Raw genomic sequence first — 26,962 nt, 5'->3', positions numbered from 1 at the left:
TGCACTGATGTCCTTTTGGCTAACTTTAGCAAAACTATCCTCCAAACTATAAAACCCTTTTTTTCAAACTACCAATGCAGTGGTACAAATATCATCTAACTTATCTCTACATAGTAGTGCTGGAATGTTGAGCTTTTGGAAGCTGCTAACTTAGTCTCTGGGCAAACACAGCTCATATTGCATGACTGCCTTGCACTTGAAGACTAAGTTCCCTCTTAAATTTGGACAGAAGTTTACTTAATTTTCTTTGAGTTCAACTTCAGTTGGTGGTCAGTTCAGGATTTCACTTTCATTCTGCATCACTGGTGTTTGACTTGACCGATTCCATCTGTCTTGTGATTTAGGTGTCATTTGGTTCTCCTGCCCACACTGAGAGAAAGGGAAATTTCAGCTCTTTGGATTTACTATAATTAATTTAATCTATGTTATACAAATAATTTATGTTCCTTCTAGGGTAATAAATTAATCAAGTTAATCCCACATGTTTAGAGAAAATACTTACTTTACTGTTTTTTATTACATTGGTTGTACATGTTTGAATTGGAAAACTGAATATGATGTAATAAAATTTGTTCATAACTGGAGGTTGAACCATTCAAAAGGCGCCAGAAAATGCATAAGTTGCTTACCCTTGATAAAATACTGAAGAAGAAAATGAGCGCATTGAACGTTGAGAGAAGCCACCAAAATCTACAAGACGTTCTGCTGCAACAAATTGCTTTTCAGGCTGAGTAACAAAACAAGTAAGTTGATAAACTAAATTTCTGCTTGTTTGTCAAGTCGATTACTAGTCCAATACAATGCAGCTTTTGCAAAGAATTTTACATTTTTATCAGTCTGTTGCCCTGCTATGTCAAGATAACTAGTGAAAACGAATTCTTCAAAACTGCTTGCAAAGCTTCAAGTCTGTGGAAAGTAGTCATCAGAGTTCTCTGAACAGGGTGTGGGGATTTAAGTTAAATGGTGGTGTGTGTCTTCAAATTGATTGCATGTGGCAGCATTCGGGGAAGTACACTTAAATTCTATTGATGTAAAATGTGTAAATGTTCAAATGGTGGTGCCACACCATATTTAAGCATTATCGAAATATTCAGCTTTTGTTGTATTGTTGCATTGTTTTATGTGGTCTCAGAATGTATTTTGACATCTTTCTGATATTTTTTTTCTTTTTTTCCTTCTCTCATAGATGCCATCATCCTTTTTTTAATCATACTCAAAGGCTCTATAATGGTAAGTATTAATTCTATAAGGGATTTCTCTTTTGCTTTTATAGTGCACTTCATGAATATCAGCATCTAACATCAGAACTTTAATGTAAAATTATCTGTTACCAGGTTAGGCGGTTCCAATGTGGAGTTCTAAAGGCCCACACAGACTGTTTCAAGTCTTTTGCATTACTACAAGTTAAATAATCCAGATTTTGGATGTTGTTCTCATTTTCCATGTACGTACCAACATCGTCCATGCAAATTCTAAGCCCTTATTGTTCACCAAAGTAAAATCCACTTCACAGGGGTCACTTAAAAAGCAAAGGGAATATTTAGTTGCCACCTTTGTCCTTTTGGTGATGACCTTTTGGTTGAAGTGAAGACACAGTATGGACTCATATTCAGACATCAATTAACGGATTTCTTGTTCGGAAAGGAATTCCTTAATTTTACCTCTATTTTAGAAGTTGAAGACAGAGGTACTCTTAAAGTCATTGGGGCTCATGCAAGAACATTTTCGTATTTTTATTCTAAATTTCTCTCACTTTTTTCGTACGAAGGTCTCGTACGAACACGCCACGTCAGATTCAACAAGCGCTCTTAACTTCGGAAAAAGTGTGTAAACGACCTGCGTAAATGATGAATGCCACCCGTGCCGCGTATTTAAGGGGCACGTGCACGAGGATAGTAAATTTGTATACTCCACACCCAAAATGATACCATATAAGGCTGTGCTTCCTCTCTCCTGTGCCAGGAAGTGTTGAGTGTGGAGTCATGAGAATGGCATCAAGGTGCAAAAAGAACAACTTTAGGGGCTCTGAGACTGAAGTTCTGCTTTCAGAGATCCAGAAAGGAAAATCTGTCATTTTTAGCAGTGTCAGCAGTGGAATTACGGGACCTGCTAAAGCCAAGAAATGGGAAGCAATTAGGAGTGCTGTTAATACAGGGCTCTCAAGTTTTCAAGTTTGCTTGGAGTGAGATTCGGGCGGGGCAGGGGCCGGGCCATGTGCGTGGGGGGGTTTCTTTCGGGGTTTTTTTTTGGGGGGGGGGTATCCCATCGCCATAAACTAGCTACTTAAAGAACAAAGAAATTGTTTTATTTATACCAAAATCACAAATCTTCACTTTTACACTAAATTTTGCTATATTTTAAAATAAATTGTTTTAGGTATGCAAAGTCCTAACAAACAAAAAAAAACAGACAAATTAAATTAAGAAAAACAAACATAACCCCAAATGGGCCCCTTGAGCAGTCCCTCTCTGTGTGTGTTTGTTTATGAGTGTTGTTGTAAGTGTTTGTGGCAGATTTTGATGCTTGATGACTGATATTGGGGGCTCCCATTTACAGCCCTGTGGCTCAATGTCAGCCATTTTCACAGTCATGATGGATGACAGAGTTCCATTCAGAAACAAAGTGTTCCTGGTCTTGGTTTTATTGAGCCCCACCATGGAAAAAACCCTCTCTGCATCAGCATTTCAGTGCGGCAGAACTAATACCAGTTTGGCAATTGTAGATAGCCTTATTGGGAATCTGCTCATACCAGTCACCTTTGAAAAAAATTAACCACGGAAGCCTAATTACACTCCTACATATTTTTCATTTTTCATTAAGTTGCTCATGTCAAAGGGTGTGTGCTGAATATTTAGGTCTACTACTCCAACGAACACTTTAATCGGCAGGTATTGGTCTTTTACAAGGAGTAGGAAAACTATAGTAACTAATAAAAGATTCAAATAAATGAAGATATGACCTGCTGATGATCCTGACGGTTCTCTTCCACCTACAGCTCGTCTACAACTTCTGCACGCATTCAGAGCATAATAGGTTATGTCCGCTGTGCATTCATGGGACGCGTGCTTGTAGCTGAAAGCTATTTCACACCCGGCAACAAGAAATTCTGTTTTCTGATTGGCTGAGAAATTCTATTTTGTGATTTGCCGATGGGTTGCTAAATCAAGACAGCTGTACCAGAGCTATAGTTCTGAGCTGTACGAGCACACAGTAACCTGCCATTGACTCGTTTATAGTATCGGCTATTAGAATTTCTGTGCGACGAAGTTGATCATTTCTCAGCGTGAGAAATGGCATGTGTGGCGTGTGAGCGTGTGAACTTGTTGAAATGCGTGTGTCTCACGCTCATTGCGTGAGACTTGAGAGCCCTGGTTAATACCATGTCACCGAAATAAAAGAAAAGAAATAGTTTAATATGAAAATGGCTTAATAATACTCATTCTAGACCGGTTCCGGTGACGTCATGAGCCGTGCAGCTGCCTGAGAGGTTAGCTCCCTGTCCCTTATTATTAATATAAAGTTTTGAAAACGAACTAGTCCCCATAGTTTGAAAAATCTAATGCCTAACATCAAGATGAGTCTCAACAAAGGAAAAAATAAGCCCCAGAAGTCAAAAGAGGAAGATAAATTGAAGTACTTCGACAAGGATAGCAGCTCCACACCAGCTAACCTAGCCATGACCGGAGAAACTAGCACGCAAGTTCCCGACAGTGACATCAATGTCACCATCATAACTGAACTCAGAAAGTTCCGACAAGAGGTAAACGAGACACTTGAAAAGCTCTCTGAACAAGTTGCCAACATGGACCATACTGTCAGAGGTCTGGGGAAGAGAATTACTGAGGTGGAGGAACGTGTGAGCACTGTGGAAGATGAGCAAAACCGACACTCTCCGCTACTGTCCTTCCTCCTACACCGTGACCGGCAGCTGGAGGCTCACTGTGAAGCGCTGGAGAATGCGCAGCGTCGGGAGAATCTGAGGATTTACGGAATTAAAGAAGACTCAGAGGAAGGAGATACAATCCTGTGGATTGACCAATTTCTTCACGAACTTCTTAAACTGCCGGCCGAATTTGAACTACGACTGGACCGTGCTCATAGGTCCCTTATACAAAAACCCACCAGCCCGACGGCAAACCCAAGGTCTTTTGTCTTGAAGTTTCACAACTTTCAAACTAAACAACTAGTGCTGGAGAAAGCATGGAAGGAGAAGAATTTAACTTACAAGGGAGAGAGGATTACGCTGAGCCACGATTACTCTCCTACGCTGCAGAAGAGGAGAATGGAATATGCGCCCATCAAAAAGCAATTGAAAGCCAAGCAAATCAAATTCCAAAGCCCCTACCCAGCGAAGTTGAAGGTGTTCACACAAGACGCAACCCTGATTTTTGATGCTGCGTGGAAGGCAGCAGAGGGCCTGCGACACTTGGGAATCGAAGTGGAGCTATCCAAAGAAGAACGACGGGAGAGAGATCTGCATCACATGGGCTGGAGTAGGAAGAGCAGCCGAGCGCGGATGGACGGCAACCTACTGCGAGCCATGCAAGGTTTTCTCAACGTACATGGTGAGACCGTTACAACTGTAGAGTGATACCTTTCAGGTATGCACTCACAGAGAACTATGGGGACATATTTTAATTCATTACTCTTATTATTAATACGCCAGCCACTCTGTTCTCTCTTTTTTTCTTCTCGCTCTTCTCGAGTACAGCGATTTTAACGCATGAGAGAGAATGCAGACTTGGTTCCAATTGACAATGTGACAGTTATGAAAATTGTTTTCCATATAACTTAAACTGTACAATGGTCTTAATTTCCTTGCCTTTGTGGAAAAAAAACATCTTGGTTGCGGTTTAAAACTGGGCTTTATGGTCATTATTTTTTATTTATTTATTTGTACTTATTCATTTATATGGGCTATATAAAGGCAGCCAATATTTTATTTCTATCTTATATAACTCATTGCTGGCTTGCTCTAGTTAACCAAATCTTCAGTTTACTACACAAATAGGCTACTTAATTTTCACATTATATGTGTGTACAGAGGACAGGGTGCAAATACGCCTCTGGTGGGAGGGAGAGATTTTTTCTTCTCACTCAGCAGAAGACACCTGAAGCTGGAGGCACAGGTGGGATCAAAACCACCTGGAAATTCTCTTTTGTTTGTCTTTTATGAGGATTTTTAATTTTTTAGGGGAGGCCCTCACCTCATGGAAAGGAGAGGCTTTCCTCCCACGCTAGACGTTCATTCTAGATCAGCAAAGGGTCGTTTAGAGACCCCTGCCTTGGAATCACTGTTTTCTTATTTCTTGTTTTGGTATGTAAGTTTTCTTTTCATTGTTGTCACAGGGAGTGAAACATTTTATTTTTGTCACAAAATAAGGATACACAGACAATACAAATGGCTGGTAATAACACTAAAATAATCTCATATAATGTTAACGGGCTGTTAAATCCTATTAAGCGATCTAAAATTCTATCGAAAATGAAAAAAGAAAAGGCACATGTGGTTTATTTACAGGAGACCCACCTAAATGACAAGGAACATGGAAAACTGAAAACAATGGGTTTTAACGAATTATTTTTCTCATCATATAAATCAGGACACAGAAGAGTGGCAATCCTTATCTCCAAAAATGTTATCTTTGAAAAACTATCTGAAATAAAAGATAAAGAGGGTAGATATGTCCTAGTTAAAGGAAAGATAGATGGAAACATAGTCACATTATTTAACATTTATGCACCCCCAGGAAGTGATAAATCCTTTTTTCAAAAATTAACTGAAATGATGACAACAGAAACTGAGGGTCTTCTTATATGTGGGGGAGATCTTAATATTCATTTACAACCAAAACTTGATTGTTCAAGTGGGAAACCAGATGAAACGAAGTTAGTTAAAAACGTCAACACACTTTTTAAAGATGTTGGTCTTATTGACATTTGGAGAGAGCTATTCCCAGGGAGAAGGGATTACACTCACTACTCAGCCCCCCACGCCATATATACAAGAATAGATTATTTTATGACATTTGGAAAGGACAAGGATAAAATACATACTTGTGATATTGGGACAATAGATTTAAGTGACCATGCACCTATGTATCTCACAGTTGACCTTAACCTACAACCCAGAAATACTACATGGAAGCTAAACTTTGGCCTATTAAATGACCCTATATTTAAGGAAGAAATTAGAAAAGAAATAAAGAGTTTCCTAGAACTTAATGACAACGAGGAAACATCACCACCCATGTTATGGGACACCATGAAAGCTGTCCTAAGAGGTAAAATTATATCGATAGCCTCACATAAGAAAAAAGAAAGACAGGGAGTACTTGACAGACTACAAAAAAAATTAAAGGACCTGGAATTAAAGCACAAATTGAACTCAGATAGGAATACACTACAGGAAATTGATAAAGTCAGAACCGAAATCAGAAATATAACTACACAGGATGTTAAACGAAACCTTATGTACTTGAAACAGAGATTCTATGAAAGTGGTTCCAAATCAATGAAACTGCTGGCATGGAAGTTGAAGAAGAGAATGGCTGAAAATACTGTTCATAAAATACACGATCCATTAACAAAAGCACTTACAAATAATTTAGGTAAGTGAAATTCATGAAGCATTTGAGAAATACTACAAAAGCTTATACACCAGAGTCCCAGGAGGAAGTATATCTCAGACTGACACTTTTTTAAACTCATTGCAATTGCCTACTCTGTCAGAGGAACAGAACAATACACTTATAGCTGAGATAACAGAAAGTGAATTGCTAGCCACAATTAGCAAACTGAAAGTGGGTAAATCCCCAGGCTCCGACGGATATACAGCAGAATGGTACAAAGAGTTTAAAAGTGAACTAATCCCGGTCATACTCCCCACACTGAATTGGACCCTGGAAAAATCACAAATACCTCTAAGCTGGAATGAGGCAATTATATCAGCCATTCCAAAAGAAGGCAAAGATAAAACTAAATGTGCATCATATAGACCAATATCTGTTTTAAATTTAGATTATAAGATGTTTACTTCCATAATGGCCAGGCGATTTGAGAAGTTAATGACCCACCTGATCCACAATGATCAGACAGGTTTTATACACCAACGCCAAACACAAGATAACATAAGACGGACCTTACACATTCTTAGCCACGTAATTAAGACCAAAATGGAGGCAATAATGGTTAGTATAGACGCAGAGAAAGCTTTTGACTCGGTCACCTGGACCTTTCTATACAGAGTCCTACACAGATTTAATTTCCACAATAAGATCATCAATACCATACAAACATTATATGATAACCCTACAGCAAGGGTCAAAGTTAATGGTCATCTCTCTAATAGTTTCACCCTAGAGAGGGGAACAAGACAAAGATGCGCTTGGTCACCACTATTGTTTGCACTTTTTCTTGAACCACTTACTCAATATATAAGACAAAACTCAGAAATCAAAGGTATAAATCTTGCAGAAAGAGAACAGAAGATAGCTTGTTATGCAGATGATGTGATAACCTATCTCAGCGACCCAACACACTCTTTACCCCAACTAATGGTAGCACTGGAGAAGTATGGGGAACTGTCAGGGTACAAGGTCAATGTAAGCAAGACCCAAGTATTATCTTATAACTATGATATACCAGTTGAGATAAAGACCAAATACCCATGGCCATGGCAAACAAAACATATTAAGTACCTGGGTATCACTATTCCAAAAGATCTTTCCAAACTATCAGATTATAACTACTCCCCTCTAGATAAAAAGATTAAAGAGGACATTTCAAGGTGGAACCTCATTCCCTTTCATAGCTTCAGCTCAAGGATACAATCCATAAAAATGAACATACTACCAAGGTTGCTGTATTTATTCCAGACTCTACCAATAGAAATATCCCAGAGTCAATTTAATGAATGGGACAAAATGTTGTCTAGGTATATATGGCAGGGGAAGAGACCAAGGGTCCGCCTCAAAACACTACAACTAAAGAAAGAAAAGGGAGGTTGGGCCTTACCATCTCTTAAAGAATATTACTTTACGGCTCAGATAAGAACAATATTATGCTGGTGCAACCCATCATACCTTGCACAATGGAAAGACATTGAAGACAGGCTGCTTCCCATCCCTATACAAGCAGTTATAGCAGATTCCAAATTAAAACACTACATACACAAAACAGATAACCCATGGGTAAAATTTACTTTGAAAGTGTGGAAAAATATGCTGAAAATGTATAAATTAGAGGGAGACTTGCTCCCTCTGAAATGGTCCTCATATGATTCTGATTTTACACCAAATACAATGGATAATAGATTCCAAATATGGACAGCAAAAGGAATAACAGCTTTATGTACCATTATGAAAGATAACTCAATGTTCAGTTTTGAGATATTACAGGACAAGCACCTATTAGATAAGCAAGACTTTTTCAGATACCTACAGCTGCGACATTATGTTAACACAAAGGTTAAAAATATAACAGAGATAAATCACAACTTTATTGAACTGTTCAGAAGAGCATACAATTCAAACCTAAGTAAAGGTATTATATCAGCCACGTATAACTGCCTATCACAGTTCAACACTCACTCCACAACATATATTAAAGCAAAATGGGAAAGGGAAACAGGAAATGAAATATCAGATGAAGAATGGAAAAGAATATGGCAATATCAATGGAAATGCTCCAGTTCAGTGACCTGGCGGGAATTTAACTGGCAGAACTTCATCAGATACTTTATTACTCCATCCCAGAAATCTAAATTCAATGACACCACCCCTCTCTGCTGGAGACAATGTGGTCAACAAGTTGCAAACCACCACCATGTTTTTTGGGAATGCCCAAAAATTCAAGGTTTTTGGTCAGAAATACATAATTCATTTCAAGATATCTTTAGAGAAGATTTGCCACTGGACTTTAAGACGTTGTATCTAGGATGTGTTCCTCAAGACTGGCTGAAAGTGGACAAATACTTAATGAACATTCTGCTGGTGGCCAGCAAAAAAGCCATTACGAGGAAATGGCTACAACCAGAAAGCCCAACACTTGAAATGTGGAGAGACATTGTGGTGGAAATACACAAGATGGAACAAATAACAGCCTATGTTAACCAAAAAATGGAACACTTTTTAGAGCGATGGCTGAAATGGTATTTCTTTGTCCCAGCCAAGTGGCCAAACAGCTCGACCTTATCAATATGATAATATAATACAAATGTACCCTATTGTATGTATATGTATGTGACAAAACTCCCTGTATGTACATAGTTCTGTTCTTAATGTGTGTTGCTCCCCACTTCCCCTTCCCCTGGAAAAACAATAAAATATAAATTAAAAAAAAAAGAAAATGGCTTAATAAAAAAAAACTGTCTCGCCATGGGCAGGAACTCAATGACTGCAACTAAAGCCGTGCAATCAGTTGTTGCCTCATCATGATGGCACTTTGATGGGGCGGTCCATGAGGGGGGGTCTTCTGGCACCACACCTTCTGGTCTGCCTGGGCTGGTTCAGGTAGTGGGAGACCCTCGTTCATGGCAATCTTGTGCAAATCTGGCATACCTCAACTCTGCACGAGGACATGCCTACTGTTTTCAAGCCAGTCACTCCCCAGCACTCAGTCCTTCCTCTGTTCATGACTCTTCATCACTTTCAAGTAGAACTGTGGAAATAGATGTACTCTCATCATTTGAATTCTACAAGCTTTCGATCTTCATGGCCTCGTAATTTTTATGTACCAAAGTTCTCCTTTGATTCAGAAATCATACTTGAGCAGGCAAATTTGGCTTATATTAAAGATGGTACTACTCTTATTCCAGACCTGAAGCTGAAATCAACCATCCTTGATTCTTTGGTGCAGGAAATTGTACAGTATAAAGTATATCTGACAGATGAGGAGGTGGAACAGGTAGCCCAAAGTCTTGTAAAAAAAACATCCTGTTTAACTGAGAAAGGGTCTTACACTGGATGTGGTGGATGGAAAACTAGTTTGAAGTATAACTAGTAAAGTAACTAGTAAAAGGTACTTTAGTACCGCACACACCTGAGAAAGCTGCAGGATATTATTTGCATGTTTTTGTCTCAGGTTTAGCCTAGTTTCTGCTGTTGAACTCCTTTATCTTTACATTTACTGTGCATGTCAGAACTTCACACAGAGTTGTGAATATCTATAAATAATATATACATTTATTTGAATGAACCCATTTGAGTAAAATATGAATTTTTAAGTACTAAGTTGACAACCATAAAAACACAAATGCAGGATTAGGATTGTACAAGATTATGGCACACTTCTCAAATTTTAGTTCCTCAAACACAACTCAAAGGGAAAAAAGTAACTTTTGCTTCAGTGTTAACATGATGTGAACTAACAACTTGATCATTTTACTTTGCTTTTAGTCTAACAATAAAGCCAGGAGAGCTGGCTAAAATAATCCAATGCTGTAGAAAAAGAAAAAGAACAAAAATCTAAAATGTTGCAAAGCAGCTGTTAAAGGCCCTCAAAATCCCTCTTCCATCAGTTTTGTGGTTTTTATCAAGATCTTTCATAGTTGCAAAACTGTTAAGGAGCCTCCCGTATGTAGCTGAAATAAACTCGGTGAGACAAGTCTGAAGATTGTCTCAGTGGATTGGACAGAATAATGCCTCACAAGACACTTGAAAAGCCTTAGGAGTTTTAGCACATGCTAAACTATTTGGAGACTAGTTGAATGCTAATACCTGTGTCGACCCTGGTACACTTAGAACTATGTATAAACATGACAGTTATTGGGTCATTAAATATGATTCTGCTTCAGAAAAATGAATTTCCTTTCAGTGCGATGATGCTGGACGAGGGTGTATCATTAAAGGGGTCTGCACCTACATGGGCAGAGACCAGGAAAACCTTGTGTGAGAATATGTTTTATGTACACGGCGACTTTGTACGCCATTTTCTTGTTTAAACTTTTCTTGGTTGTTTGATAAAGTAATTGAAGAATTTCATACATGGATTTGTTCTAGTGGGGAATTTGTCAATATCATCAATGTTAAGTATATCTTTGCTTATTGCCCACTAAGGCTTGGTTATTAGGGCTCATTGACTAACACTGTTTTGTTTTTGTTTTACAGGGCATAGATGGAGATGCCATGAATGAGGCCACTGAAGACACCATTTCTGGGATTTATGTTCTCAAAGAACATGCTTCAGAACCTGAAAACATTATTCTCTAAGGGATCAAGGTTTTGAAAGATTTGGTAATTAATTAGCTGTTGCTATGCTGTTTGGACTTGTTTATGCCCTGAACCTCAGCTATCCTGCTGACCTCTGCTACACCTTTGAAGTAGTCCAAAAGATTTTTGGAACTGGATGGAAATAAACTTTCCAACAAATCGCTTGCTTTGAAAAATAGACTCTTTGAATGAGCAAGTCAGAAAATACAGCCAATGCCTGAAAAACTACAGAATATCTGAATTGCCCTTTTAGTGCTATATTTGTCATATTTTTTGTAATTAGCTTTAAGATTTACATATGTGGTGAATGGTGAATCCACTGTCCTAAGCTGATGGTAATTATTTTTCCTTTATGAATCCAGTAAAAGCACTTCAGATTGCTGAAATGTAATTATTTATTTCGTTTTTACGTTGAACTTGAAATTTTTAGGTTTTAAATTCTTGTGTTCATGTCATTAGTACTGACCACATCTTGCTTTGAAAAGTCTGCTTTCAGCAGTAGAAGAGTTCCTGTAAAAGCACTTCATTCTAATAGATGTGTTCTTGTTATGCATTTGCTCCTTAAAATGTAGTGTTTAATATTTCACTCCATTTTTGTAGTTTTAAATGAGCTTGGCTGGTTTCCCAAAGCGATTCATTTCTGATTTACAAGGTTGTGATTTAATTTCCAGTTCAACATTCATTCAGATCATTCAGTTTCAGAACTGAATTTGCATGGCAATCATAGAGGTTTCCAAAATAATAGCTCTTTGGTCAGGTACAGTAATACAAAGTTTTAAAAACTGACACCACAGCAGTTTCATTGATGCAATTTTAAGTATGACTCCAGTTGGAACTTCCAACTGTGCCGTAAAAAGAGATCCAAATATTGATCAAAATTGGCTTTTTCAAATGAGAAGATTAAACATGTTTGCATATTCCAAATTCTGTTTGGTATAACAATAATAATACTACTACTACTACTAATAATAATAATAATAATAATAACAATAATAATCATATTAATAGTAATGATAAAAACTTTATTCATTCAAAAGGGAAATTCACAGTTTCCAGCAGTGTTCAACAACAGAAACACAAGTTAAAGGAAAGTAAACTTAAGTTGAAGGCAGATATATTAACTTCAGTACCGGTTCACCCAATACGCACGTTGCGTAGGGCCCCGTAAACTCATAGAGGCCCCGTGGGAAAAAAAATAAATAAATAAATGTGACGACGTGACCGTCCGTCGCGCTGCTCACACACGTCAGATTGCCGTGCATGATTGTGCATCAACGGCATCAGCAAGATGAAGCGGAGTTGTCCCTCGGGGAGTGAAAAGAGAAAAAAGAAAGTGCATGAAAATGCGTTTTTGCCTCCGATTTCCTCCAAATTCGGACTTTAACGGCTTCCGAAAAATTGTCTTTGATGTGAAAATTGCTCATAAAATGATGTAATGTATGTGGTCCACACTTATTCGATACCGTTTTAGCAAAATTACACACCGATGCACCATTAATTTTAGTGACTCCGATTGGTGCAACTCGATGTCATTGCTGCAGATATGTATAACTATCTTTGTTTATTTACGTTTATCCTGTTTATCCTTTGTCAGCTGTTTTAAATATGATTCTGCGTCGCTGGTGTCTCTAACGCCATGTTAGAGACCCCCTGGGGTCTTGGCTGCTCGGAATCTGGAGGACAGCTCATGGGAATAGCTACACTGGGTGGCTCCTAACCGGCTAAAGAGGCCTGGCTACCTATCGGGTGGTTTTAAACAACGCAAAGTTGAGCTTTAAATTTAGATTTAGCCATGTCTCAATGAAACACATAATACTATATTCACAATAAAGCTGCTGTGTCCTCACGAGCACTCCAACTTTGTCCATTTTATTTGCTAGTTATCTCACATTTCCCATGAGAATCGAGGGAAGACTTGGTTTAAAGTTCTTCCACCTTTTCTTCTGTTCTCCTACTGCCTGACATCTACGATGGTTTCTTATTAACTTACCGGGGGTCTGGGGTCTTTATTGACATTTGGAAAGCTCAGTCAGCTACTCCCACTTATGAAAAATTTTTCAAATATAAAAAAATATAGGATTGCAAACAAGAATGATCTTCCTCCTTAGGGGAAGGGTTAGAAGCTCAGTCATCCAGGACACACTAAAGCTCCTCCACTAAATCAAAAGGAGCCAGTTCAGCTGGTTTGGCCATCTGAGCAGGATGTCCCATCAGAAAGACGCCCAGGACCAAGGATTTGCCTTCCCTGGTTCCCATGTGACCCGATCCTGGATAAGTAGTAGACAGTGGATTGATGGAATATGGTTGGAAATCAGTTGAAAGAGTTCCAGAAAATTTCCAGTATTTTCTGACTCATTATCCTAATATTGGAGCAGCTCTAATTCAGGGTGAAGAGCAGCCATCTGCAAAGCAGAAAGTTGGTGGTTCGATTGATGGGTTCCACCGACAACAAATCAAAGTGTCCTTGGGGAAGATACTGAAGCCCGCATTCAGTGTTATTCAGAACCTCTTGTTCAGAACCTCAGATTGACATGATGTGTTATGGGAGGACCTAGGTGCAGACCGATCAAGGTATAGACGGGTATAAGACGAGACAAGACCAAGGTATAGATGAGGATCCGGCGAGGAGTGGTGGAACAAGACAGACATATATACTGGGAGGTGATTATTGGAGTAGGAACTGGTGGCTGATGGGTAACGGGTTGCAGGTGAGTGAATGAGAGCAGGGGGCGAGAGAAAGCACACTAAGGGACTACACAAGGAGAAATAAAACATAACAGAATACTGATAAACAAAGACTGAATCTAAATAATTCAATTCAATTCATTTTTATTTATATAGCGCCAAATACAACAAATGTCATTTACAGAAAACACAAAGTACTGAATAAAAATAACACCAATAACTAAGTCACAAAAACACAACTTAAAATCCAGATCCTGACACAGATGTGTTTATCGATATATAAATGTGTATAAAAGAGAGAAACCACTATATAACCCATAACACTGCGTAGACAATAAAGTGGGGTATAAGTGTGTGAGTGAATGGGTGAATGTGGCTTGTTGTTTAAAAGTGCTTTGAGTGGTCAACAAGTCACCATTTATTCGTATACTCTATATATTATATATATTCTCTCTCTATATATATATATTCTCTCTTGTCTTGTGCATGTGGGTTCAATGTCAATCATCACTTTTATATGCTCTGAGTATTTTCCTTAAATTTCATCCAATCTGCAATCTGAATTGACAAGCTGATGGATGATTGAACTGGTTCCATTCTCTGTAGTTACCTTGTGTTACTGTATTTCTCAACAGAGATCAGATGAGCTCTGTCGTTTTCATGTTTATTACATGCTGTCTTTATGTGTTTGAATTCCTTATACCCATGAGATCAGAATTTGTTTTCCCTGCCTCTCTGGGCTGGCACGTTTTACAAAATACTGCTTTCTTTGTCAAGGCTTCAGTCCAACAACACATACTTCTAAAACAAATGCAAGGAGAGGCTGCTACACACAAGACAGGGTGCTATTTGACTTTGGGCTGTTTGCTTTTATCTGACAGGTCCACTAGAGTCAAAGAGACAGGGGTAGTGGTTTTGGTTGAGATCAGTGAAGTCAAAATTGAGGTGGGCATAAATTCTCAAGGACTTGAGTGACTTTCATATGGATGTAACTAAAGGCCATGTTCCTTAGTTATAGTCACTTCTGTCACACCAGTAGAGCCCAAAGTAACATAAGCTCAAAAAGTGGCAGTTGGGTGAATGAGCGAACTGAGCCTCCAGTTTACCAGCTGGCAACAACACTCAAGCTGTACTGGATGTACTCTGAAATACTTGTGGATATGCAAAGTATAGACCAAGTAAATCACTACTAGCTACTAAAGCAATGAAGCTGGCTTACAAAGGATGTACTTTTTTTGCTCTATGCTTCATCCTTATATTTATTCAACATAACAGTGACCCATTTAAAATTTAATTGGAATAATTGTATTTAATTGGATCCAAATGAGTTTACATTTGATTAGATTCTCATTGTATTTAATGGCATTTATATCCAACTTGTTCATGGTCAGTTTAAAGTGCCTTCATATATTGTGAATTGATGCTATATAAATAAACTGAATTGGAATTTAACTGAATGAAAACATTCCTACAATTTATTTAACTCTGCCTTCTCAATAAATGCTGTTTTTCAGAGCAGAAATGGAAAGAGGATTATCAAGAAAACATATTATTGAAGGTAAGACTTTTAGCTATGATTGTGATCATATAATATATATGCACACACACACATACACACACACACACACACACTTACTTTTGGCAGGTGGTCAAAATGTCATGGCTTTTTATATGTGATATTGTATTTTGTGCAATATTTGATTTGAACACCTTTATTCTTAAACACAGCTGGAACCTTCTTAGATAAGCTTTCTTTTCATTTCTTTAAGCGGTCTTCAGGAATAGTCTTGAAATAGTATTTTTGCACCTACAAGGTTTATTTGAGAAACTCCTTGTCCCATGTCAAAGAAAACAATATTTTGTGTCTGTCAAACTATGTTATCTTTGGTATTTTTTGTTCATTTTTTGTCGCATTCCCTTGACATAAATAAGTGTGTGGGAGCGTTTTCCTGGCAACCCAGGCATTGTCCGAATCTCACAGCACTGACCACTGCTTGGTTTCGCGTAATACCTCCATGCTAGCATCACCAATCGAAATATTTCGCCCAACGTGAATTAATTTACTTGATTTACCTTCTAATTAATGTGTGAGTGGTGTACTTTCACATCGAGTGCAAATGACTGTGTAAATCAACACGGAAGGTTTGGTTTGCTCATGTCGGTTTGGGAACTAGTTTCCGGTGCGGAAAACAAAGCCGAAGCACACTCCCCGCTACGTCATTGGGAATCCCCATCCCCACTGTCCCATCTGTGTTCGAAACAGAGGTTGAGCGGAGTAATATTTCGATTGGCGACGCTAGCATGGAGGTATTACGTGAAACCAAGCATTGGTCAGTGCTGTGAGATTCGGACAATGCCTGGGTCGCCATGAAAACGCTCCCACACACTTATTTATGTCTCGGGAATGCGGGGATACACTTAATTTTGCCTGGGGGTGGCGTATCCCTCTAAAGGTAAAAGAAAAGCCAATGTTCAAAAGGAAAACTTTGAAAAACCTCCAGAAAGCCTTGGAGAACTATTGCTGAAGACCACTGTAAAAGAAAAGAGCCACACTTTCTTTATTGGAAGAATGATGTGACAAATTGAGGTCTGGCCCAAAACTTTTGCATGGTACTGTACATACATTTTAATATTTTGATATTTACATATTATGTATATGTAATAATGAAACAAAATGTATTAAACAGGTCTAAGAGCATCTCTAGACAGACTTCAACTGGAGTATGTAGATGTGGTTTTTGCAAATCGACCAGATCCTACAACACCTATAGAGGGTATGTGTGTTTTTTGCTAATCAGATAAGAGAGTAATTTCTTTGCTTCTTGTGATTAATTATTATAGGTCCAATGATACTCATGAGGGTTTTAGCTGTCTTTCTTTGAATGTTTTTCAATAAATATGGCTCCTGGTTAAAGGAGAACTGCGGTATTTTCAACATTAAAGGGGAACTCCGGGGCATTTGAAGCGCATTTCCATTGCTAGAGGTTGTCAAATACTGATAGTAGGACACAGACAGGTGCAAATCGGCGCTCCCTGTGTGAAGATCGCGCTGTTCGCTCAGCCTGTCATGCGAGGCTAATACGTGGTGGCTAAGGGGCAAGCGCTAACCCTTCCATGTAAAACAACAACTTGCACACTGCAGAAACGTCACACCACTTTATAAACCATCCGACAATAAAGTCACAAGCCTTACCATCAAAACCATATGCATGGTTCTCACATTACTGGCATGGGGACGTTACAAAACAACTTTATAAACAGCATGTAACTCACCGGTTAGTTGTACGCTCGCGCATGTGAAAGCCCAAAAGAGTCGATGGACGATAATCACATATACAAAACAATTATCTTCTCTAGAAAAACTGCGTTCAAGTATTTAAAACAGTCTCCGGTATTTGCCTAATTTTGATTCTTCTCAACCTGCTTCAGAATGGCAAGCATGGTGCATGTCCTAAAAGGTCCGTAAAAGCACCATAAACGTCCGTTTTCAAAATCATCAACTCACCGGAGTGGTTACTGGTGTGCACTGGCAATCCATATCAAATTTCGTTACGAAAAGTTGCTTCTGTCGTGTTTTATTTGGCAGCTCGTTCATGCTCGAACTATTTTCTCAGCGGTGGCGGAGTAATATCAACGAACATCCAGTACAAAATGTCAAACAAAACACGACACAAGCAACGCTTTCTTATCTTTGGTCCAAGCATTAAAAGAAAAACATCGATTGGGAGGTTTTTTATGTGTGGAGTGCTATGACGGTTTTTCTAAATTCTAACAATTTAATATTCATTTTCTGTTCATGCTATATGTCAAAACAAGAATGATGGTAGTAATTAAACAGAAAGTGGGTTCATTTTAGTTATTTTGTTACATCAAAATTCAGTTAATTTCAATTTAATCAAATTCAATTCAACAATACTTCATTAATCCCTGAGGAGAAATGATGTTGGTACAGTATAAGTTATTGGTATAGACAAAAAGATAGAAATACAGTTGAAGTGTAGCAGAGAGAGATGTGGTTGAAATCTTCAGATATTGGACCGGGGGTGTTGTTTTTGTAATTTGTATTTTTTTTTTTTTACATTTTGAGAAAAACTATTCAGTCGCATATTCAAATAAATGTGCTAGTACTATTATTTCAACTGATTTGTTTGTTGAATCACTAACAGAAAATACCATTGGAATTTTCAGAACTACTATAAAAGTGGGTTAGGGGTTGGCTACTTGTATCTTTCAAGCTTATACAAACGTTAGAACCTTTATAGCTCAGATATTTAACAATACAGTTATGTTTAATTTTTTGAATATGTTTTGCTATCTATTAGCTGAATCTTTTAACTTATCTCCTTTTGACTGTTTTGTCAGAAACTGTGAGGGCAATGACCTATGTGATCAACCAGGGGATGGCTATGTATTGGGGTACATCACGGTGGGCCTCCATGGAGATCATGGTGAGTTTTAAAATTGATTGTAAATGTATTTATTGGTCGTTTGGTTCCTTTGTAACCAAGATTCAGATAGGCATTTGACTTGGTGTAGAGTTGGAGCTGCTGCTGGCTCAAACTGGATTCAGTCTGAACAAGTTGGAGAAAGAGTTTTTTCAGTTTGAGCTCTGGTTTTCCATACATTTGGGTAGAATATTTTATAGGTACAAAAGTCTTTGCAATCAAATCCACAAAGAGCTGAAATTCCATAACTGGCAGCCACTAAATAGATGCTGTTTAATAAAATGAGGCAAAATCCATAGAAAAGTAAAAGCAACAAGTCCTCCAATCATATCATAACAATCAGATAGATTTGTTGCTTATACCCTGAAATGAGTTTCCAATTCTTTATGTCATACACTTTATTGCCAAGAGTAGTAACCAACCCATCCAAACAATTAAATTCCGGTGTTCCAATCACTTTCATGACCACAGGTGTATAAATTCAACCCCCTCAGCATGCAGACTGCTTCTACAAACATCTGTGAAAGAATGGCTCGCTCTCAGGAGCTCAGTGAATTCCAGCGTGGTACCATGATAGGATGCCACCTGTGCAACAAGTCCAGTGGTGAAATTTCCTCTCTACTAATGTGGGATTATGGTATGGGGTTGTTTTCAGGAGCTGGGCTTGGCCCCTTAGTTCCAGTGAAAGGAACTCTGAATGCTTCAGCATACCAAGAGATTTTGGACCATTTCATGCTCCCAACTTTGTGGAAACAGTTTGGGGACGGCCCCTTCCTGTTCCAACATGACTGTGCACCAGAGCACAAAGCAAGCTCCATAAAGACATGGAGGAGCCAGTTTGGTGTGGAAGAACCTGACTGGCCTGCACAGAGTCCTGACCTCAACCCGATAGAACACCTTTGGGATGAATCAGAGCGGAGACTGTGAGCCAGGCCTTCTGTCCAACATCAGTGTCTGACCTCACAGATGAGCTTCTGGAAGAATGGTCAAAAACTCCCATAAACACTCCTAAACCTTGTGGAAAGCTTGGGCAAAATAATTTAAGCTGTTTTATTGCAAAGAGTGGGCTGACGTCATATTAAACCGTACGGATTAAGAATTTTCAGAGGGTTTCATGGATATCCTGACAACAAGGAATTGCAGTAGCCCAGCCTAAAAGTAACAAATGCATTCAAACGTTTTCTGTCTGAGATAGGATGTTCCTAGCTTTGGGATTATTATGAAGTTAAAAGGAGACCTGTCCTGTGAGTTAGGGTTAGGTCCCAGATGGGATACGTAAACCCTCCAACATGTTCTGTCTGCCCCAAGGCATCCTTACAGTTGGGTGTGACAGAAAAACTTTCAAAGGGAGACCACCAGGATGCATCACTATCAGATGCCTGAACTGCCCCTTCTTTAGATGTGGAGGAGCAGCGGCTCTACTTCAAGCTCCTTCCCCATAGTAGAGTTCCTCACCTTATCTCTAAGGCTGAGCCCAGCCACCCTACGAAAGAAACTAATTTCAGCTGCTTGTATCCGTGACTTCATTCTTTCAGTCAGTACCCAGTTCTGTGACCATAGGTGAGGGTTGGAACAAAGATGGAGCAGTAAACTGAAAGCTTCTCCTTCCGGCTCAGCTCCCTCAACTAAGCGGAGCAGCATCCTCAATTACTGCTCACAAAGCCCCAATCCGTCTGTCCATCTCTCGCTCCAACTTGCCATCATTCATGACCAAGCTAATTCAATTCAATTCAATTCATTTTTATTTATATAGCGCCAAATACAACAAATGTCATCTCAAGGCTCTTAGATAATAAAGTCCAATTCAAGCCAATTGGAATTAAATTAATTGTAATCATAATTATTCATAAAATAATCCAATTCGTTCATATAGAGCCAATTCAAAAACAATTTCCTAGCTAAGGAAACCAACAGATTGCACTGAAACTTTTTTTTTTCTGTCCAATCTCCCGTCCTGAGCGTGCCTGAGGCGACAGTGGAGAGAAAGAGAGATTGTCTCCTGTCTGAGGCAGAGACTCATCCCCAACCCGCAGGGAGCACTCCACCTTTTTCCAGTTAAGAACCATGGCTTCGGATTTGAAGGAGCTGACTTTTATTCCGTCCGCTTCACATTCTTTTTGCGAACAGCTCAAGTGCACACTGAAGATCATGGCTGAAATAAACCAACAGAACCACATCATCTGCAAAAAGTAGAGATGTAGCCTTGAAGTTTCCAAACTAGACGCCCTCCTCTTTCTCGCTAGCCTGGCTGACGCGTCCACAATCTCGATGAGATGGTGGTCTGGGAACTAGGTGTGCATTTTCTCGTATTTGAGGCGTGGTTTACGAATGCCTAGAGCCGTTTATTGGGCGCTACGAATGTCTATCAAATGGCGTCTGGTTCTTCCCATGCTGCTTTGCGCGCAATTCATAGCCAGTTGTATCACTTATACCAGATGACGACAGAAATTCGACGAGGAAGAAGAAGAAAAAAAAATAAAATAAAAGTAAACTTGCGCTCTAAGCTACTTAAAGAAATAGTTCGGAGTAGATTCACCCTAGGGTCATTTGAACCGTGACATCCAGCCAAGTTTTTCCGATATTGGCTGAACATCAGCCGAGTTACTGAGTTATTCCGAATAGCTTAGTACAAGCGCTAATGGACCCTGGCAGTATCTCCAAAATTACCACACTAAAATCACATGCCATGACACCAAACTTCTGACGTAGTACAAATTCAAGATTCAAGATTCAAGATTCAAGAGGGTTTATTGTCATTCCAGCCATATACACAGTATACAGTGCAATGAAATAACGTTTATCGAGAAGTTTTTCAGTGCAACAAACAGCAACAATAAAGAGACAACAGAGGTGATCAGATCAGTCTCTGAGCGTTGAGGAGTCGTATGGCCTGGGGGAAGAAGCTGTTTTGTAGTCTGGTGGTGACAGACCGTATGCTGCGGTACCTTCTGCCAGATGGGAGGGGTGAGAAAACTCTATGTGAGGGGTGGGTGGGGTCTTTAAGAATCCTGGTTGCCTTGCGGATGCAGCGTGTGGTGTAGATGTCTGAGACGGAGGGGAGAGTGGCTCCAATGATCTTTTCAGCCATCCTCACCACACGCTGAAGGTTTTTGCGGTCCAGTTGGGTGCAGTTACCGAACCAGGCGGTGATGCAGCTACCCAGGAGGCTCTCTATGGTCCCTCTGTAGAAGGTGGTGAGAATAGTGGGAGGGAGGTGGGCTCTCTTCAGCCTTCTCAGGAAGTGGAGACGCTGCTGAGCCTTCTTTACGGTGGAGCCGGTGTTGAGGGACCAGGTGAAGTTCTCCGCCAGATGGACACCAAGGAATTTGGTGTTCTCCACAATCTCCACCGGGGAGCCTTCGATGTGCAGAGGCTCGTGGTCCCTCTGTGCTCTGCGGAAGTCAACAACCATCTCTTTAGTTTTGTCCACATTCAGAGACAGGTTGTTGGCTTTGCACCAGGTGATCAGCTTTTCCACCTCCTCCCTGTATGATGACTCGTCGTTCTTTTCGATGAGACCCACCACGGTCGTATCGTCAGCGAACTTGATTATGTGGTTCAAGTCGTGTAGTGCTGTGCAGTCGTGGGTTAGGAGTGTGAACAGCAGTGGACTGAGCACGCAGCCTTGAGGTGCCCCTGTGCTCAGTGTGGTGGTGCTGGAGGTGTTGTTTCCGATCCGGACTGACTGGGGTCTCTCCGTAAGAAAGTCCAGGATCCAGTTGCAGAGGGTAGTGTTCAGGCCAAGCAAGCTCAGCTTCCTAATCAGGTGCTGTGGGATGATAGTGTTGAATGCTGAACTGAAGTCTATGAACAGCATTCTGACGTAAGTGTCTTTTTTGTCCAGGTGGGTGAGTGCTAGGTGGAGGGTGGTGTTGATAGCGTCGTCGGTGGAGCGGTTGGCTCGGTACGCGAACTGCAGGGGGTCTAGGGTGGGAGGCAGATGGTTCTTGATGTGCTTCAGGATCAGCCTCTCAAAGCACTTTATGATGGTAGGGGTGAGTGTGATGGGGCGGTGATCATTGAGGCATGACACAGGCGACTTCTTGGGCACAGGGACGATGGTGGTGGTTTTGAAGCACGATGGGACGATGGCACTGCTCAGGGAGATGTTGAAGATGTCCGTGAAGACATCTGCCAGTTGGTCTGCACATCCCCTCAGCACACTCCCGGGAATGTTGTCTGGGCCAGCAGCCTTACGTGGGTTGACTCTTTGCAGAGTCTTTCTCACTTCAGCTGTGGTCAGGCATAGCACTTGTTCGCCAGGAGGGGGGGTGTTTTTCCTTGCCACCACATCATTCTCTGCATCAAAACGACTGTAGAACACGTTCAGCGCATCGGGCAGGGAGGCATCACTGTCACAGGCCGGTGTTGTTGTCCTGAAGTTAGTGATGGCTTGGATTCCCTGCCACAGCTGCCGTGTGTCTCCACTGTCTCTGAAGTGGCCTTGGATTTTCTGGGCATGCGCTCGCTTTGCATCCCTGTAGCCTGGGCCAGTGTTGCCCGCGCTCTGCTCAGGGCCTCCTTTTCTCCTGTTCTGAATGCTGTGTCTCTGGCTCTCAGCAGTGCACGCACCTTAGCAGTCATCCATGGCTTCTGGTTAGAGCGCGTGGTGATGGATTTGATGACCGTGACGTCATCAGTGCACTTACTGATGAAACCAGTGACTGAAGCCGTGTACTCCTCTAGGTCAGTGGAGCCGTTGGTGGTTGCTGCTTCCCTAAACATTTGCCAGTCAGTGCACTCAAAACAGTCCTGGAGGGTAGAGATGGCTCCTTCCGGCCAGGTCTTTACCTGTTTGTTGACTGGTCTGGAGCGTCTGACCAGCGGTCTGTATGCTGGGATCAGCTTGACGGAGATGTGGTCAGAATATCCCAGGTGGAGGCGGGGCTCGGCACGATATGCACCGGGTATGGTGGTGTAAACAAGATCCAGCGTGTTCGCTCCTCTCGCTGTAAAATCCACATGTTGGTAGAATTTTGGAAGCACTGTTTTTAGATTTGCATGATTGAAGTCTCCGGCGACAATAAGCAGTCCTTCTGGATGTTTGTTTTGGAGATCACTGATGACCCTGTACAGTGCGGTTAGCGCTTCCTTAGCGTTAGCGCTGGGAGGAATGTACACAGCTACAATGTGCAGGGAGGAGATCTCTCTCCGTAAGTAGAATGGTCTACATCTCACGACCGCGTATTCCACCAGCGATGAACAGGACTTGGAGACTATAGAGTTGTTGGACCAGTCCGTGTTGATGTAAACACACAGTCCCCCGCCTCGTGTCTTACCGCACAGCGGGTCTCTGTCGGCTCGATGCGAGGCTAGTCCGTCTAGCTGAATGGCCGCCTCCGGGACGCGGTCGCTGAGCCATGTTTCTGTGAAAACATTCACACAGCAGTCCCTAGTGTCCCGTTGAGTAGTCCGTTGTAGTTTGATGTAGTCCAGTTTATTTTCAAATGAGCGGACGTTAGAGAGCAGGATGGACGGGATAGCCGGTCGGCTAGCATTAGCCATCAGCCTAGCACGGACACCGGCTCTCTTGCCCCTCTTCCGTCTTCTCTCACACCGCTTTCGGCGCCTCCTCACCCGGGCCTTGTCTTCAGGCGAGCTCGGGAATTTGCGAAGCAGGCTGGTAGACTGTAGCGCGTCCTTTGTCTCCGTTGGTAACGCCGTTGGGCAGTGTTTAAGTCCCATAAGTAGACTCCGTTGGTAGACTTGTGATACTGCATCTGAGTGTTGCAGTTTAGCGCCCTCTTGAGTGTAGTTTGTAGATTTCAGACACATAACTTAACGATATAAATACAATAATACACTAAAATTACACTGTTTTACACAGTTTTTCCTCTCGAGGGGTCGCTGCGAAAATGATCACGCCGCCGCTTTATGGTAGTAAATATGGTCTGTACTCACAAAACGATGCATTTGGAAGTTTGTTCTTAGTCCAGGAGTTTATTATTATCAACACAAGCCTAATAGCTTCTCTGCTGCTAAAGCTGCGTCGACGTCACTTCCTTGATCTGGGAGCTTCAAAGTAAGATGAGGGTTGATCTACTACTGGAGACAACAAAGTATATGCTATATTCTACATGAATTTTTATGTTGTAGAGTTGTGAATTTATTTTATCAATGGAGAAATTGAGCAGCCTTTCCATTTCAGAGAAACTGTGACTTCTAAAAGAATACCACTTCTACAGGTTTATGTCAAACCTTAGTATTATTTTAAAAATATTTATAAACCAAAGGATTTTCTTTGTCCGCCTCCAGCTCTAAGTATTGTAGGGTTGTTGGCAAGCCAAAGGAGGTGCCTCTGCGTCCTGCTGTTAGCATTTCCCAAGTATTGGGTTTCACAAGACATCATGGCCATTGAACAGATGGCCCAGCACTTTTGATTAGCTGCTAACAATGTGTACAAGGGTCCCTTTCTTCAGGCAAAGGCAAGCTGCATCTTCCTCATTTAGAAACTGTTAGATAAGCTTGGTGGAATATTATATAAAACTTTGATAGAATTCTATTCTCACAGCAAGTCCCAAGAGACTTTGGCTCTACTCCCTCCTCCAAACTTTTCTGAACTTCGCTGCTGCATTGCAACTACCTAACAGGCTTGCCCCTACTCATCTAATGCATGTATGATCACCTGTTTTGCTTTTCCCCACGCCCTGTCTTAGTAAAATGAATTGCTATCAAACCTACCATTTCTGAAGACAGTGGCACCCCTGTGCCTTGGCTACCTGTACTTCCTCCAAGAAAGCCCCAAACATTTTTGGAGGAACCTGTTCATTCCCCTCTCAAGGCTCTTGATAGTGTAGATAATTTTGTTGGTTTTGTGCCCCAGGTAACAACTTGTGCATGGTGGTGACTGTGCACACTGATGAGGCCACATGCTTTAGGGCTGCCAGGTCTATTTTTAGTTTTGCCATTGATTTAGAGTTGTTGTGTGCCATTGAGAAGGTAAATATTCGTTTTTTGATGTGACATTTTTTAATCATGGGGATGTAGTTGCTCCACTGACACAATTGATCAGGCACCTGTGACTGAAGTAGTTGTTTGTGATGATTCTGTTTATTTATGGCCCTATGGTCCATTTATTTGGTTCAAATAGCAAGCTATTACAGCCTAACTGGTAACACAATTTCCATGGTGCTTTCTTTAGGAAGCATACTCTGTAGCTCGACAGTTCAACCAGATCCCACCTATCTGTGAACAGGCAGAGTACCACATGTTCCAAAGGGAGAAGGTTGAAGTGCAACTACCTGAACTCTTCCACAAAATAGGTAAGCATCTGTTATAGTAGATGATGAAACCTAACCCAATCATTAAATCAATGAACAATTAACTCTGTCATTAGTTGAAAAAACGAGCCCCTGTGATGTCTTTGTCAGAAAATACCAGTGGTGTGTAGCTATATAATGTTAAGTTTGGTTACATTATACAATATAGTTCCAGTTATGTTTAAACTGTCCCAGTCCATTCCCATATTGACAGCTTCCTGGTTTCCTATATTATAAAACTGTCACTAAACATTAATAATTCTATGTGTAAGATGGGACCATTACAAAGTTTGTTTTGAAAATCCAGGCATTGGGGCTATGACATGGTCTCCACTGGCATGTGGCATCATCTCAGGGAAATATGACAATGGGATCCCCCCTTATACACGTGCTTCCCTAAAGGTAACACTTTGACTTCTCCCACTTCAGTTTGGTCAAAATTCACCACTACTTTTATTTTCCTCTGCTTTAATAAGCTACAATCTGTTTCTTAATCAGGTCACATGACTTCAAAGTTAAAGTTTTTTTTTTATGTTTTGTGCATCTTGAGAAGTAAGTAAAAACGTTGTCTGCATCTATTTAATTTGTCTTTGGTTGTTTTCTGATGCAGTAACAAAGTCAATGTAGACATTGAACAGACTTAATAATTAAAAACCTAATGCAACGCCAGACAGACACAATGTAGATCCAGGAAGCCTCTCCTGTACGTTACAGGACACAAACAAGCTAATGAAGCAGTGTATAGATGAAGAAAGCCCCAGGAGGTAATAGTGCATTGGCTGTGGGAGTAACAGTGCTGAAACTTACTTTGGGCAACTTTATATCACATAAACGGATGTGGAAAGGAATATATATTGAACTTTTTTTTCAGTGTGGGTACACTTTATAAAACAAGCCATTTAAATCCTTCAGAATTGCCGGCCGTAGCTTGTTTACTCTGTTGTATGGGGGCTACAGCGTATTCAGAACGACTCCAGAAACTTCCGGTAAATTCATGTTGATAAGCCTGTATCTAAGACAACATGAAGGGATGGCATTACATTTTACTATAGAGGCTGTGTTGGACCAAAATTTCTGAAAATCCTGATTTCCTCAAATAATCAAAATAGTTTAATATTTTTCAATGATCGCCGATCAACTAATCAATCTTTTATCTTTTTGTCAGCAAGCTGTCATTGTCATAGTCAGTCAGAGGCAGACAGTAAATGTGTGTTTCCATAAAGAAATAGTGTGCCGTGCCCACACAAAATTAGCATGTGCATCTGGTTGTTGTATTCCTATCAGTTTGGACCAGAGCTGAACTTTGTAATTAAGGTCTTCATTACTTTGACCAGAAGCACTTTACATTTATTAAAGTGCATTT

At 40.5% G+C, this 26,962-nt stretch overlaps 1 protein-coding gene across 1 annotated transcript in view; it reads left to right on the top strand.

Annotated features, from left to right (window-relative positions):
* LOC142390412 (voltage-gated potassium channel subunit beta-2-like) overlaps positions 1-26,962 on the top strand; it is a 54,243-nt gene that overhangs the window by 23,345 nt on the left and 3,936 nt on the right. Inside the window, exons 7-11 of the mRNA XM_075475824.1 lie at positions 15,410-15,453; positions 16,583-16,669; positions 18,258-18,343; positions 25,482-25,602; positions 25,907-26,001. Coding sequence (XP_075331939.1) covers positions 15,410-15,453; positions 16,583-16,669; positions 18,258-18,343; positions 25,482-25,602; positions 25,907-26,001 — 433 coding nt within the window. The remainder of the gene's footprint in view (positions 1-15,409; positions 15,454-16,582; positions 16,670-18,257; positions 18,344-25,481; positions 25,603-25,906; positions 26,002-26,962) is intronic.

The sequence above is a fragment of the Odontesthes bonariensis genome, chromosome 10 (genome assembly GCF_027942865.1).
Source record: "Odontesthes bonariensis isolate fOdoBon6 chromosome 10, fOdoBon6.hap1, whole genome shotgun sequence".
In the NCBI taxonomy this organism is placed as follows: domain Eukaryota; kingdom Metazoa; phylum Chordata; class Actinopteri; order Atheriniformes; family Atherinopsidae; genus Odontesthes; species Odontesthes bonariensis.
Note: the sequence above shows the minus strand (reverse complement) of the source record. Positions and strands in the feature narration are given on the sequence as shown.